General features: G+C 36.6%; 1 protein-coding gene across 1 annotated transcript; it reads left to right on the forward strand.

Annotated features, from left to right (window-relative positions):
• Window positions 1-4,985: 4,985 nt before the first annotated feature.
• LOC148863874 (nuclear localized protein) lies at window positions 4,986-17,319 on the forward strand. The gene is made up of 7 exons (XM_088974894.1): window positions 4,986-5,712; window positions 5,825-5,901; window positions 6,057-6,119; window positions 6,234-6,335; window positions 6,547-6,612; window positions 16,360-16,444; window positions 16,664-17,319. Exons 1-7 carry the CDS (start codon window positions 5,175-5,177, stop codon window positions 17,206-17,208), a joined length of 1,476 nt encoding a protein of 491 aa, XP_088831020.1. The 5' UTR covers window positions 4,986-5,174; the 3' UTR covers window positions 17,209-17,319.
• Window positions 17,320-17,523: the final 204 nt, after the last annotated feature.

Below are 17,523 nucleotides of genomic sequence, written 5' to 3' on the forward strand. Positions count from 1 at the left end.
GCTGTTACAAGTCACAATCCCATAAAACGCGGAGTGCAGTGGTGAGCTCCTCAGGGTTGTCACATGATGGTGAGTTGCCTGTAAGTGCCAAGCTGTCTGTAAGTGCCAAGCGTCATAATGTCATTGGAGGGCCAAATCCACCCTCATCATTAATGATTTTTAGTCAAAAAACTTGATTTTACTTTCCATTTTTACCCTTACGATTTTTGTTTTTCCAATAATTTATTTAATTGTCATGATTCATGTTTGTTAACAATTTATAGTCAAAAACCCTGATTTTACTTTCCCTTGTTTACAATTTTGTTTTTCCAATAATTTATTTAACTATCATGATTCATGAGGCCCTACATTGTCCATCAAACTTTTTCCAACTGTTAACATGGCTGTATCTTAATTTTAATTTCCATATTTACCCTCAACAATTTTTGTTTTCCAATTTTTTTTGATCGTTCAAGTATTTTATCTTATCATAAATGGCCACATATGCTCTCTGGTGGTGACCTTGTTGCTACCTACTATTTTCATTTAACTCATTGCAATTGTTCAAAAGTTTTCATCGATTACACACATGACACATAAGGACTAGTAAATGGTGATTGGAGTTATTGTTATTTATGTTTTTGCTGAAATCATATATCAATCAATTATTCTATAAATTCACCATGATATTTAGAACAAAAAAAAAATCATGAACCTCACTTAGGATTAACATAGTGCATGTGAAATCATCTAAACACCAAAACTTGAAAAGAATACAAAAGACACCTCTTCTTGAATTAATATTAATTTTAGTTAGATAATAAGAATCCTATTATGGGCTTAATATTAATTTAGTACTAAAAAAATGAGAACATTGCAATTGGTTTGGTCAAAACACCCTGATTTTACTTTCCAACTTTATCCTCAACTTTCTTTTTTTTTTTCAAATGAAGAAAATAATATAAATTACAAAAAAACAAAGAAATACATAGAAAATTTACAATATAATATATATATATATATATATATATATATATATATATATATATATATATATATATATATACACTAAAAAAATGAAAATGTTGAATTTGGTTTGGTCTGGTCAGAACACCCTGATTTTACTTTCCAACCCTCAGCTTTCTATTTTTTCTCATTGTATATATATGTCATTGCAAAATAATTATGAAAAATCACATGAAATGAAGAAACAATATAAATTACAAAAAACAAAGAAATACATAGAAAATTTACAAAAAAAAAATCATAAAATTGAATAAAAATTACATAAAGAGAATGTTGCAATTGGTTTGGTCAAAAGACCTTGATTTTACTTTCCAACTTTCTATTTTTTCATTGTATATATTGTCATTGCAAAATAATTGTGAAAAAAACACAAAAAATGAAGAAAGATAATATAAATTATAAAGAAAAAACAAAGAAACATAGAGAAAATTTACAAAAAATATAAAAAATCATAAACTTTAAGAAAAAAAACATAGATTACAAAAAACAAGGAAAAACCATAAGTTATAGAAAAATTAATAAAAAATGTAGAATAAAATAAGAATTTATATCTACTATCATATATAAAAAATGAGAATGGTTCAGTTAGTGTGGTCGAAAGACCCTGATTTTTCATACCAATACTACCCCTTAGTTTTTTTTTTTCTAACATATCCCAATTCTATATGAGGGTGCATGATGGTAGTTGGCAAAAAAACCATTGTCTTTTCTAAAGAGGCACTGGGTGGGCATCTAACCCATCAACCCATTAATGATCCATTTTGGGTTCAACCCAAACCCACAGTATCCCAACCCAATCTACCCAACACATTAATTTTTCACATAATACATAAATTCTAGAAAAGTATAACTATAAAAAATACACAATATACAAATAAAGATAGAAAATATAGAAAATAACATAAGTTAAAGGAAAAAATAAAAAAAATCAAGATAATTATGAAAAACACAGAAAATGAAGAAAATAATATAAACTACAAAAAAACAAAGAAATACATAGAAAATTTATAAAAAATGTAAAAAATCACAAAAATTGATGAAAAATAACAGAAATTACAATAAATAAAGAAACCCATAAATTATGGAAAAATGAATAGAAATTGCAGAATAAAAAAATTATAAAAAATATAAAAAATTAAAAAAATGTAACAAAAATTACACAAAAATACAGAAATTTCATTCAATGGGCCCTAGACATGTTTGTCAATTGGACCCATGTCTTATAAGGGTATTTGGCCTCTAAGACTGTATGTTATCATGTGTATGGTTGTTAGGTAGGGCTTGCAACTCATGTCCTTAGTAGTAGGCAACATTGTGACACGTTATGAATCGTTCAATTGTTTTACTCTTGGACAAATGTGTAGAGGTGATCAATGTGCCTAGAAGGTGTTTGCATACATGTTATTCTAGTGGTTGGTAGATAAATTTTGGTTCCAACTAATTTAGTAAATTAACATAATAGTGTAGTTTACTTATAACCATTAATAGTAATTACTTTCATAGATTTTAGGTTATCACAAAACAGAAGATTTATTAAGAGTAACATCTCCAATTCTACATAAATTTTGTGTTTCATTGGGATGAACTTTATCTATATATAATGTTGTTGAATGTAATTTTATCATTGATTTGGTGCATTAATGTTTCAATCTGATGCATTTGCAACCAACATTTTATAAATTATAAAATTCAGATCTTGGCATTTTGTGAGGATAGTCTTTTTTTTATATATTATATAATTGTCTTAGAACTTGAACAGTATGTGAAGTTTCATCTATGCCCGAGATGTAAAAACATAGTCAAACATCACCATCAATATCAAATATCCCATGCACCGCACAGGCCATTCCACTAGTTATTCAAAAAAAATTGATGAATCAGAGTCAAGTTTGTTGCTTAGATGATGCCACTGAGAATTCTAATTCCTAAGACTTCACTTGATCTATGCTGCCTAACATGCTATTTCTTTAATTTTTAAGTATGTTAATATATCTGATTAATTAAAATAAATATCCTTTTATAAAACTATAAAGTATTAAAAAATAGTTGTCCCCATTTGTAGCACAAGGTCTAGCGGTGATCAGTCCCAGCGGCCTGCAAAGTTTTGAACTTGGGCATAGGTTTTGGGTTAAGCCGAAAGATTTATGACCAGACTTGGATTCAATACATCTACGCCCAACTCTTCACATGTTATATTATATTTATATATGATATGATATATATTATATAATATGACATGATATAAAATATATTAAAATATGTTGACTCGGAAATCTCAAAAGCCCAAGTTGGGCCTACTTAGGACCAGGACTGGCCCGATATTTCACTATTGACTCTTGAGGCATCAGCTGGGTTGGGTCGAGGCGTAGGTTAAGCACCATGTTATAGGTGCTAGGTTCAGCTCAGGCCCGGACCAGTCCATGATCAGTATTTACAAACTAATCAACTGGAAGCCAATGCAATTGAGGGCCCGTACCAGTTTGAGAGGGCTGAACCGAAGATTCAGCCAACCTGCTTTGAAGCGCTTCAAATAAGATATTGAAGAGGCTGAAGTGGACAGTCATTCGAATCATAGTTTTCAAAATCGGATCGGACTGGACAATTGGACAAAAAACCGGGAATCGGTCAGGCATTTTTCCAAAAAGCTGAATTTTTCTCAAAAACTGTTGATTTTGATCAGCAAATCATTGATCCGGGCAGTTAATCGTTCAAATGGTTTTGATCATTTTCTTTTTTCTTTTTTTGTCAGAATGGGCTGATTATTCGGTTCAAGTGATCGGACCATTTGACCCAGGAGCCAGACCCCTGATCTGTTCATTTTCCGGATCGGTTTTAAAAACCTTACTTCGAATGACTGACGAACGGCCAATTTAAGTTCTTTAAATTTTCCCTACACGATTTATAATTATAAGGTATTGGTGTGGGGAAAGCCAGAAAATGTTACACTTAACATTGCTGATTTCAACTGTCTGGAGTTTTCACTAAACATTGCTTATATGCAGGCTGTTTGTGTGGAACCCAAACAGCATATCCCAACCGTGTAATGAAAACTTCTCTTGATGACAAGTATGAAAGATGTATTCAATGCAAGATGAGATTTGCATGTGGGGTGCTGGTGTTGTGTTATCTCTTCAGATCAGCCCTCTCAAAAGAGCATGTATTTTTCTCTCTGAATGGTGGGAGAACCATTCAAGCAGCTCCTTGCAATTTTGCATTGGAAATATCTCCCATGAAATAAATCACATAAGTATGGAGATATTCCCAATGTAAGGTTGTAAAGGTTATTGGAACGGGCTTTGCCCTGACCTAAGCTGGACTCACAAGTTGCAACTTAGGGGTGTCAATTGGACTGGATCGGGATTTGGTCTAATTCGATCCAGTCCAATGTGAGTCCATTGTAAATGGACCAGGTCCAATCCAATCCAATGAATATTTTGGATCAATTTGAACTGGTCCAATTTAATGTTTGGACCATCAAATCTGTTCAAATTCATTTTGATTTAGATTGGTTTCAATACAAACCCGGTCCATCGACACATACATTCTTATCTTATATCAATGGACCAGATATTAGCTTAATCCAACCCAATCCAATATAAATTTGTTACAAATGGAGCGGATCAAATCTAATCTAATAAATATTTTAGATGGAATTGATCTAATTGAATATATCTTGTTGGTCCGTTCAATCCGTCCAAATTAATTTTGGATAGACGGGATCCAATCTAAAACCGGTCCATTGAAATCGTTAGCTGCAAGGGGTGCTCAAACAGTGCGAGCACCAACTTGCCCTCACAGAAGCCGAACTCAACTATGACCAGCAAATTAGGGATCCTGATCCAACTGCATGAGCTGAACCACGTAGTATGCTCCAAACCTAGTTATGGGCTCGGATCTGAAGTTGTGCCCACAAGACATTATAGCTGCGCATTGCGAATATCACCCTTTCATTTATTGAGAGATGTTCCCAATTCACAGATGTGGTAGTCCAGAGATGTGCTTAGCAGATCCAGAGTACCTACTCATACCATGAGTCCGGCTGAGTTGGAGTCTTTAATAAGATTCACATCAGCAGTCGGTAGTTTTCACTTTTCAATTAGTTAATTACTTAATTCAGCCGTCCAGGGACTAATTTCTCCCGCCAAATTCTCCTCGACAGAATAGAGGAAATGGAAACGCAGCCGTGGGAAGCATTAGACGTAGACGATACAGACCTACCCGCACTCGTTCGTTGCTCGGCGCTCCTCCCCTCCAAGCGTCCCCCCCCATCACCACCGCCGGCACCACCACCACCGTCACAACAACTACAACAACAACAGCCACCACAACCGGAAAGAATCTACTCTTCAAACACACAGTCCCTCTCTCAAGAGCCCTGTTCTCAACTTCGTTGTTTTTCCCAATCTCAACCCATAACCCATGATTCAGAAGCCCTAGAGTATCATTCTATACCATCCTCGCCCCGGGTTGAGGAGAGAGAGGAACCCTCCTCGACCAGTGCGCGTCGTCTCATTCCTGGTCCCGCCGGTGCCGTTCAGGCCGCTATGCACCGGCTGGACCGTAACAGGCAGAATTTTTCCACCGGTGAAGAACGAATCCCCACGCAGGAGTATCTAAGGAGGGTCCAAATAGAAGGAGAAGACGATGAGGATTTTAAGCGCAATCCGTGGCTCTGTGCTATTGACTTCCTTCAATCTGAAGGAGCTGGTATAAACTTGCTTATTTTCTACTTCTTCCTCTTCTTTTTCCCTTTTCTGTGTTTGCGAAATTCCTTTCTTTCTCGTTTATGAATTGCTAATTTTCTGTTGGGTTTATTCAGATATGGGGAAAGGTGGGGTTATGAGAACCCCTTTGTGCTCGATTAAGACCCGCTTCGGAACTGATAGGGTTCTTCAGGTATCCCTGTTCTTTGCTTGATAGAGCATTAGGTTGGAAGTCGACAAGTCCAGCAATTTTGGCTTAACTTTTCCATCATTATTATTTTTGACATTTGTAGTTGGTATAGTGGCTTTCTAGGGCCTAACTATGTCCGATTTTGGGTTGCTGATTAGGTTGTTGCAGTTATCAAGTCCTGCACGCCGAATGGGCTAGGTGACCTGATTGTAACTCTTAAGGTAGTCCCACTAATAGAATAACAACTCTGAAGCTAAATTGTGGGAAGTTGCTTTATTGGTTTTGCAACAAAGATGTATTTACTGTAGCTAATACGGCTAAAATTTTGATTTCAGGACCCTACTGGTACCATTGGTGCAAGCGTTCATCGCAAAGTCCTCACTAATAGCGAATTTGGAAGGAGCCTTTCTGTAGGAGCAGTTATTATTCTCCAAAAGGTTATGGAGGCTTCTTTTTCCAATAATTGACACATGTCACATCAGTTATCATGATATAAGTTGCAATTTTGTTCATATGGTTTCATTTCATTAATAGAGAATTATTGATAGGCTCATAGGCATGCTTCAACCCATAAAATTGAATGACAACTTGGTTTTAATTACAGTAGCATCAAAGTTTAGAAACTTACAGAAGGCATGGTTCTTTCAGGTTGCTGTATTCTCCCCTTCTTGTTCAGCACATTATCTAAACGTAACACTGAACAATGTGGTCAGGGTATGTACTTTTTTTTCCTCCTTTTTTACTTTGAATTTGTATAGCAGTTCTGATTACTTAAATATAGTGCTGAGTGTGGCTAGTGTTTTTTTCTAAATGATTTTTTAATGGATAACGATATAATTTTATTAAATTAAAAAAAGGAAAGAATTATAAATAATGTACAAGTGCCAGAGCAAAAAAAAAAAAAGATTGATCCTTAATTTACATCATTAGCTAAGACTCTTGTTGTGGTGCCTAGCAAAGCTGGCAGTCTAAGATTACCTAAACTGCATACATCAAATTTCAGCTTAACCATGTTTAGCAGTGGGGGAAACCAATCACAAGGTAAAATAGGCCTTTCCATGGACGAGTTAGTGGGGGTGCAAATAGATCGGATCATGATCCGGTCTGAAGTCCGATCCTATTTTGTCGGATTCGGATCACCCCTATCCGATCCGATATATATATATATATATATATATAATTTATTTATAATATATTTATGTTATTTTTATTGCATTTTTGTAATTTTTATTACATATATGAAAATAGTTGAAAAATACTTGTATTTTTTGTTTTTCTTTATTTAAACTGTTATATTTTATTTTCCTTTTAATAATTTATTATTATTTTTAAATTAAATCGGATTGGAGCAGATTCGGATATCCGACATCCTGATCGGATTCGAATTTGAATCAGCATTTATGAGATCCGATCAGATCGGGTTGGATTCGGATATACCATGATTCAAATCTGATCCGATCTGTTTGCATCCTTATGAGTTAGCAACCTGATGCTAACATCTTATTAAATTATCAACCAAGTAGTGGACAAAGATATTCATGGTTTTGACCTAAGAAGCAACCTTGGCTTTGATATTTTCTATCACTGTTTCAGCTGTTTGGCTTTGTCCTTCAAAAATTCTGGCAATTCTTTCTCCCCAAATTGCCCAAGGATAGCAACCCTAGTGCATTCCCAAAGCATCTTTCCCTTTCTACTCAAATCTGTTGGAGGAATCCACCTACATCCACAAAGGTTAAGAAAATGCTCCCAAATTCTAGAAGCGAAAGTGCAAGGGATTAGCAAGTGAAGAGTAGTTTCACCACTTGACCAACAAGGCAGCAAACATGGGGTGAAAGGTACCCATTTGGGCTCCTTTTCTTCAAGACCTCACAAGTGTTGATTTTTTGATGATAAACCTCCCAACAGAATGCTCTAATCTTGGGTGGAGTGGACCCCACAAATGGCATTGACTGGAAAAGAACCCAAATTGGGAAGATGAGGAAGTAGAACTTAAAAGAAAGAAGCACAAGAGAAATGTCAGATAGGGAATGAATCCAAACCCTGCTATCGGAGGTAGAAAGGTTGAGATAGACACTTTTAAGAGATTGAATTAAATTCTATGCCTCAAAGATTTCACTTTCCCTTAGGCTCCTTCTGAAACCCAAATCCCAAAGAGGCTTTGACACCAAACTACACAATGAAAGACAAGTTTGTTTTTATTTAAAGAGAGAGCATAAATATGAGAAAAATGGTCTTTCAGTGGTGAATAGCCCCACTAGAGGTCCTCCCAAAATCTAGTTTTTCTACCATCTGAAACATCATAACGAACTTTCGAGATGAAGGTTGGATATAACTTGGAAGTTGACTTCTAGGGGCCAACAAAGAACTTAAACTGGTTTCGCATCTCACCCATTAAAATCTAGACCATAGATACTTTTGATTATAACATGCTATAGTTTGTCCTTATCTAAAGTGGAATCTTTCTAACCACTCACCCAACAAGGATAAATTTCATCTCACAATCTCTCCCATTCCCATTCCCAAACCTCCATCCTTCTACCTTTTGCTTACCAAATTTCAGTTAAATAAGTGATTCTTTTTAGACTCTCTTGGTTCCCCAAAGAAAATTCCTCATGATCCTTTTTAGACTTTTTCCAAGGACATAGATTCTTTGTGAATTTGTCTACTATAGGGTTCCAAAAATTTTGTGATCTAGTGTTTCCTTCGAAGGGTAACCCTAGGTAACACATAGGCCAAGAGGAGATGACAGAATAAATGCAAAGTGTTTTGTAACTCTTTCCAAGTTGATACCCATTACGAGACTCTTGGAAAGGTTGACTTTAAGGTTGGAGATCTTCTCAAAACATTGGATGAGTAAACTTAAATTCCTCACAGCAACCTCCTCATTAGTATCACCAAAAAAAAAAAAAATCACATAGTCTGCAAAAAGTAAATGTGAAACCACTACTTCCTCCCTCCTTACCTTAGCTCCCCTTGGTAAACCCCTATCATCCACTCTAACAAGAAGCCTACTTAGAACATCTATTACCAAGGTGAAGAGAAAGGGTGAGAGGGGGTCACCTTGCCGAATGCCTCTCTTTGCTAGGAAAAAATCTTTAAATACCCTATTCACTAGAATTGAGTAGTGGCACGAGCAAAAGCAGGCCATAATCCATTTTCTCCATCTTTCCCCAAACCCTTTCTTCACTAGAATCTCCTCGAGAAAAGACCAATCCACCATGTCGTATGCTTTCTCCAAATCTAACTTTCACACCCAACCTTTCTTCTTTGACTTTTCCATGTCCTGGACACATTAATTTGCAAGTCCTTGGTTTTGGGAAATCAGGGTTGGGAGAACCTCCTTGGGTCTAAGAGAGAGAGAGAGCTGTGGATATGATCTTATAGAGACTACCAACCAAGCTAATGGGTCTAAAATCTCTAGGGTGAGAGATTTCATCTGTTTTTTGCCATTTAATTTGTGTTTTGGCTTTGTGCTGTTAGGTTTGATTGATAAATAGACAATGGCTCAAGCTGCTTGAGCCAATGCCTTTGTCTATTTTGCATAGCTACAAGATTGGACCTTTCATATACCTAATCCACTTTTTTACTAATTAGGATGGAGTGGTGATGCCACTCTCCTACTATGTATATAAGATTGGACTTTATATCATTGTCATCATCATCTAAGCTTATCCTAACCATTGACTACATAAATCCTCCTTTTTTTTTATTTTATTCTATTTAGTGCATATCCATTGTTAAATTTCTTAGTTCTTACTACTTCAACCAATGTCCTTTTTGGTCTGCCTCTAGCCCTTCTAGCCCCTTCAACTTGCAACAAATCACTTCTTCTTACAGGTGCTATAGATGGTCTTCTATGCACATGACAAACCATCTTCAGTCCAGTGTTTTAAAAGCGCAAGGCAGGCGAGGCGCGTGCCTTTTTGAGGCAAGGCGCACAATTTAAAAAAAGGCTAAAGACAAAAAAAATGCAAAAAACTCAAAAAATTATAAAACATAATATTAATAAAAATATAAACTTAAGTTTTAAAAATCCTATTATCTAAAATTAAAATACATAAATATAATATGTAAAGCATATTCAAATGAGAATTTAAAAATGAAATCAAACATATAAAACATTTTCAAGCATATAAAACCCACAATCTCTTTTTTTTTCTCAATTGCATCAAGTAGCTGATGTGACATATTACATTCCTAATTCTACAAGCTGCCTTTGTGCCACACCCCTCGAGGCAAGCCCAAACAAGTCCATGTTAGGGTCTTAAATTCTTAGCTTTCACACAAAAAATATTAATTTTATAGTTTTAATTGCTTTTAAGAAGATATTTTATTAGGATGAATGAATGGACAATATTACCAAATAGGGGATTCTCGAAGCTCTGGTGCCGCTAGACAAAAAAAAGGAAAAAGCGATAAATTTTCAAAAGGCGCACGTCTAGGCTAAGGCGCAAGGTGCACCAGGCATGCGCCTAGGACCTGGGCGAGGCGCCTCCCCTAAAATGCGCCTCGCCTTTTAAATCACTGCTTCAGTCTACTTTCTTACAGGTGCTATAGATGGTCTTCCTTCAAGTGACGTCATTTCTGACTCTATCATTTCTAATTTTCTCACTCATCCATGTCAGCACATGCATTTTTGCCACACATTTTTTAACTTGTTTCTTGACTGCCCAAAACTCTGCTCCATACAGCATTGCTGGTCTTACAATTGTTTTATATAATTTTCCTTTTAACCTGAGTACTATTTTCCTATCACATAAGACTCCAAATGCACCCCTCCATCTTGTCCATCATGCTCTAATTCTATGGGTGACATCCTCCTCAATCTCTTCCTTGTTATGAATTATCAAACCAAGGTAAAGGAAAAAGGTCACATTTAGTTATCTCTTGGTCCTCAATCCTAAATGTCCCCTGATTTGCATTCTTATTGTTGTTATTGTTATACTTATATAGCATATATTCTGTGTTTGTCCTACTTAAACCTCTTGGTTTTAAGGTATTTGCTCACAAACTTAATTTTGCATTTAATCCTTTGTTTGTTTCATTATTAATATAATGCCATCAGAAAACACCAAGCATCATGGGACTTCATCCTGAGCATGTTCAGTCAATTAATCTATGTTTTTTCTTTGCAAATAAATAAGGATTAAGCGTTGTGCCTTGGTGAAGACCTATTGTAACTGTAAAATCTGATGTCTGTCTCACAGGTGCTAACATTGGTTGTTTTCCCCTCGTATATATCCTCCTTGGATACAGCCTTGTAGCCCAACTAAATACTAGTCGTCTAGTGAAACCAATCTGTTATTTTGATTCAAATTATATCAGAATAATATTGGGATGACTGGCTATGCATTTAAGATGCATCTGGAATAAAAAGTGGTCATGAAAAGGGAAAGTTGAAATTACAAACTTTGTAGAGTTTTCATTCACATAACAGAGCTTAGGACTCCAGTTCTCTCTCTCTCTCTCTCTCTCTCTCCACTCCCCCAAATGTTATAACAATTTCAGCTGTTTGAACAGTTAGTTAAAGAAGCTACATAAGCAATATTGCCTGTTTCTCCTTTTATGGGTTATATGTATCCATGCACGATGAGATTTGTGGTTTCCAAAACCTCCTTAGGTGTTAATTTCCCAAGGTTCTGTTATAGTCCTATTGGTAAATTAAATGTTGGTTTTTTTTTTTTTTATTTGGTATGTGGATTTTTAGGGGGCTTTCAGATTTTGAGCAAAGATGGAGGGAGGCCAGTTCTTGTGATTTATCCTTTTAATCTCTTAGAAATGGGAGCAAGCATTGCATGTATCAAAAGAGAAGTTACAGAATGTATACTTTAGAGGATGGATCGGAAACGGAAAAGGAGGATGGAGAGATCGTTATGGACAAGACTCATAAAATCGAGAGAATGGACTATCTGGAAAAAGTGATCAACAAAGAGGTGGAGGTAAGCAAGATTTTGGGACTACTCTACTTGGGTGGAGAGGATTTTGCTAGGCAAGCTTTCCGGGAAGTGGAAGAGGTTCCAGGTGAAGGTTCAAATGCTGGTAAGAAGGCTTTAATTGCTTCAGAAGCTACTACTACTGGGGGGTGGGGGGGGGGGGGGATGACAAACTGCAGAAAGAAGCAAAAACTTGCCAATATAAGGGAGGTAGTATGACAGCAGAGCAAATATTTGAAAAAAACGCAGTCTTGGAGCTTGGAAGGGTAAAATGAAAAGAATGGAGATAAAAAGATTGGTGTAGGCCATCCTAATGCTGTATTTCTGTTAAAAGATTTAGACATGAAAATTCAAACAGACCTGTGCTAGTGTCAAAGGTGTTTGCTAGATTGAAAGTGGGTCTATTTGGGGTGGGAACCAACAAGAGGGTTAAGAAAAAAAAAAGTAAAGAAAAGCAATAGGTGCCTAACGTTGCTGATGCTGGATTGCAGTGATTGATTTTTCGTCATCTTTTGGGATGGAGCGTTAAGTTTGGGTAGTCTGTAATTTGGGTTTCTAGATGGAGAGCTGGGTGGTAATTGTTGGGTCTGTTATTTGTTCAATTTGGATTTGGGTGGGGGTAGGGGGGAGATGTGCTTGAGGTTGGCTAGGACAGGGTTTTTTTGTTCTGATTGTGGTGACTTCTCATCACTGTTTGTAGTTTTTTCTTTATTTATCTTAAAAAAGACGACATAGATTGTTCATCTAAAGATCTTGATATCCAGTGTTTCACTCAATGGACTACTCTTAGGGATGGCAACAGGGTAGGTTCGGGGAGGGTTTTGTAAATTCTAGACCCTATCCGCCTCTCTAAACCTCTCAACCTGTGCCCACCCCAAAACCCGTAGCGGATTGGATTTTGAGAATCCAAACCCTCCCCACACATGAAAATGAAAATCCTTCCCTGACCCTAGCCTCCTCTTATTCAAGGGTAGGGCGGGTTGGGTTTAGAACCTGCATCTAATTTCCTATTATTTCTTGTTATGTATAAGCAATAAATAAGCAAAATAACATGAGCAAACAACAAAATTTCTAATTGATCAAGGCACAAAAATACATAAACTACCAATTATCCTTCACATAAAATTCAAAATATTATTAAGTTCAACACCTAATATATAAAGTTCATATGTTTTCCAACAATATGCGGGTCAAGGAGGGTTGGGTTTAGCCTTACCGTACCCTACCTGTGCTCTTATAGGTTGTAGAATCTCAAAACCTGTCCCAAAATCCATCCTTCAAGCAAAAGAACCTGCCTTGTTGGGGCAGGTACCCATTGTGTAGGGTAGAAATAGCTACCCCTAACTACTTTGATGGTAGTGGCTTCAATAATAGCATCCCTGCTTCTTTCTTTATCAGGAAAAATTCTCTAGTTACACATCCATAAAAAAAAAGAAAAAAACTCTTTGGTTTATCTCTTCCCAAATTGTCCAACAAATTGATGCTCTTGTACACTTCCATAATATTCTTCCCCTCTTCTTTGGCCAACTAACAAAGGTAGAGGTGAACAGATTTTGTACATTTGATGGAGGGTTCCACCTACACCCAAAAAATAAAGAAACCATTCCCAAATTGAAGAAGAAAAGGGCAGGAGATTAATAAATGATAGCAATTCTCACCATTGAACTTACGGACAGAGCACCAATGAGGTGAAAGACACCAATTAGGCCTTTTTCTTTGCATTAATTTATTTAGGTAAATTTCATTTATAAAAACAAAGCATTTTTGGTAATTTTTTTTGCAGTAATTCACAAGTATTAATTCTCTCTAGAAACACTTTCCAGCAAAAACCACCCACCCTATGCGGAATGGGTTTACTCCAGACCTCCTTGACCGGAAAATACAACTCCTAACTGTCACTCGGCTGATTAAGGGATGAAAAAACTGTCTATAGCAACCAGTCATGCAAAAGCCTCCCCTCTTGGTGGAATAGGATTATCCCATACATTTCCAACCTGTGTAGGTTTCCTGTTGATTTTGAATTAGAGCTGCATGGGACTTCAAAAAGAATCTTTCATTCCTATACTCCTTCCACCACAACTTATCCATTGAGGAGCTTGATACTTTTGTTTTTTCTAGTCTGTCCATCATTGCAATATACTCTTCCACCTCCCAGTCAAATAATGGTCTTCTGAACTTGGGATACCATATTAGTCAATCACCCCTCATTTAGTAATTGATTAATACTAACATTCAGTGATTTAAAAGGCATACCTAGGCCCAAATGTAGCCCCTTCTGGTTTTTGATAGAAAAGAGGCTTTCGGTTTGCTGAATGATGTAAAAAGGAACCGTTGATTTTTTGAGATTTACACTGTTGTCATTTGGTAGTCATCATGGTGTAAAAGTGTAAATACAAGTTTCCATCGAGTTTTGAGAAGATGGAGTTTTACATCGATTTTATCGGTGGTAACTCTCCACCAATGTAAAACAACATCACATCCAAATGCTAGCAAAATCGGACCGGAGTGTAAAGTTTACCTCGGTTCTCTATTTACACCTCAAGCAAATGTGGCTTTAATTGTTCTACTTGGTCACTCCTTTGTCTTCCTAGATGTGTCTGTTTCTGGTTCTTTTCTTCCTAGTTTTGCCTCTCATCCATCTTTGCATCCTCATCCCAGTTACTGTCATATTATGGAGTTATTGTTTCCTGATTAGTTCCACATAATATTGCTGGCCTTCTAGTCATTTTATAGAATTTTCCTTTGTCTTGTTGGTACATGTTAATCGCATAACACCCTAGATGCACTTCTCCATTTCAACTATCTCTAGTTCTATGAGCAACCCCTTTAGTTTCTCTCTAATTATGGATGGTGGAGCCAAAGTAATAAATTAATTTGGGGCATTTTTTGATCATTGATCTAAATTGCATCCCCATTGCTATTCCTATTTGTTGCCAAAATGCAATGCATATATACTGCCATGTATTCTGTCATGGTCCTTTTCTTAAAACATTTTGATTTCAATACATCCCTTGACCATTTTAGCTTTGTATTTAGCCGCTTCAGTCTTATCAATCAAAACCATACCATCAGTAAATAACATGCACAACAGGTATGTTCTTGTTCTTGTAAGGGCATTTTTTATAATGCATAACTAATGCAATAGGATATGGATTAAGCACTGAGCTTTGGAAACAGCCTCTCTGTATGTGCAGGGGTAAGGCTATGTACATCTGTCCCTCCCCAGACCCCGCATTTAAGGGTGCCAATGGACCAGTTTTGGACTGGACGGGGTCCAGTCCAAAATCAATTTGGACGGATTGGACGGACCAAAAAGACAGTGGATTGGACCAATCCGGTCCAAAATATTTATTAGATTGGACTGGACATGGTCCGTCTGCAATAAATTTATATTGGATTTGGTTGGATTAAACCAATATCTGGTCCATTGATATAAGATAAGAATATAGGTGTCAATGGACCGGGTTTGGGTTGAAACCAATCTAAATTAAAATGAATTTGAACAAATTAGATGGTCTGAACATTGAATTGGACCAGTCCAAAATGGTCCAAATTATTCATTGGATTGGATTGGACCTGGTCCATTTGTAATGGACTCACATTGGACTGGATCGGATTGGATCAAATCCAGTCCAATCGACACCCCTACCTGCATTTGTCAGAGCCTCATGCACTGGGCTGCCCACTGAGCTTTGATGGAAAGTCATAGTTTCCAAACTGGTTATTCCCTATTAAAAATATACTGATGATATCAATGCATGCATAGATCCTCTTTCTTTTGCAAAACCTACCATGAATCAGATCACCTTCTTGGTGACCTGACATGTGCTTTTTATAAATCAATAAATACCATTTAGAGATTTCTCCTCCTTTCCTTGATTAACAATGGATATGACATTAAACAGAATGGAATGGCAAAACATGATTCATGTAGTTGACCCCATATAGTTGGGATAGTGATGATGATGATTCTCCCAAGTAGAAAGGTCACTTTAATAGTTGATCTTCCTGGCATAAAGTCAAAAAGGTTATCTGATACTCTAGATTCATGCTTTAGACGGTCCTCAACTACTCTCCTAAAGTTTCTTACTATTGTCATAAGTTTAATCGCATGATAATTAGCACAATTTTTTACACATCATTTTTTTGCTTTGATATATATACAATTAGGAACCATAGTACTTTTTCTTCATTGATCATGCATTCCTTTTTAATCATGCAACTAACTTAGTTGGCCATAATGTTCTCATCTCTTTTCTGCACTTCTAAACTTCTACTGTGACACTAACAGGTCCCAAAGCCTTTCCTACCACTAGTTAAAAATTGGTCAAAATATAACTTTTAAAGCACATTAATACTTGATAGAATTGTTAGACCTAGTTATTATACTGATAAACCAGGCTTATAGGACAGTTACTCTTGTGTTCTTTTCCAGGAGAGTCTTGTTATCATTTGTCTGTATCCTTACAACAGATAAGATGAAGCATCTCACCCACAAGACTAGTATATCTTTTCCTTTCAACAACAGGTCATAAGTAAAGATTGCGGACCTTCTTCAAGAAGAACTTATCCTGCATCTACAGTGAGATTTGCTTCTGCTGCTGCTGATACAGGTAGTTTATCTTTATAGTCCCATTTCTGATCTACCTTGAAGGGTCCAGCTGGCTCAGTTGGTAAGGTCTCTGGCTGCTTGTAGCGGAGACTTGGGTTAAAATCCTGCCTTCACCAGGGTTTGGTGGTGGGTTATAGGTTTGGGAGATGGGCTACCCCCCGTTGTGTAGCCCTGTGGAACCAAAGAAATGCATACTACTAATCTAGCTCTCAATTGTCAGGTGAGTGCAGGGGAATCAGATCTAGGATGGCAGGGAAAGCATCACCTGTGAGACGGATAGCACCTGAAGAAATTTTGAGGCATACAATTAGAATGGTTGGAAATGAAGTAGGGACAATGGATGCTGATAGACAATTGAGGAAACATGATCCAGCAATTGGAAGCTTCAACTGCCACGGCAGTAGTAGGCATGGACATGCTGCTGCATTGGAGAAATTCTTGGCAGTGAGACAGGAAACAATTGAAAAAATCTCCAAGGGGACTGCCAAAAAAGATGCCAACAGTGAAGCAGAGAAAATGGACGATAATGGTAGATGCCCAGATGAAGGTACACCATTGCAAAACATTGATGGCAGCAGTGGGCATAGAAATGCTTCTGTTGCAGAAAACTCTGTTAATGAATCTGATGAGTGTGAAATAGAAAGTATTGGAATTAAAAATCAGAGGCAGCAGGAGATTTCAAAAGCTTCAGTCCCACAGTGGACAGATGAACAACTTGAGGAGCTTTTTGCAGCAGGTTTTGATGATGATACCTTTCTGTTGTGACAAATTTGTAAATTTGTTGTATAGATGTCAAAGCACATTTGCATTACCATAGCAACCATATTGATGGATATGATAAGGCTGTTGAATAGGATTCATCAATTTTTACTCCTAGACATAGCCAACTAATTATAAGCATTTTACCAAAAAAAAAAAAACTAATTATAAGCAGGGAAATACATCTGAATTCCATTCTATTTTACATCATTACCTGTTTTCTGCCAGTTCTAAGAATGCTGATAGGTGTGGTCAATAGTTGCCACCTTCTCTTGGCGGGATCAGGTTTGAGAAGATTTTGGATATGTTAATGCTCTAGAA

The sequence above is a fragment of the Nelumbo lutea genome, chromosome 3 (assembly GCF_056320005.1).
Source record: "Nelumbo lutea isolate HS-2025 chromosome 3, American lotus-T2T, whole genome shotgun sequence".
Taxonomy (NCBI): Eukaryota; Viridiplantae; Streptophyta; class Magnoliopsida; order Proteales; family Nelumbonaceae; genus Nelumbo; species Nelumbo lutea.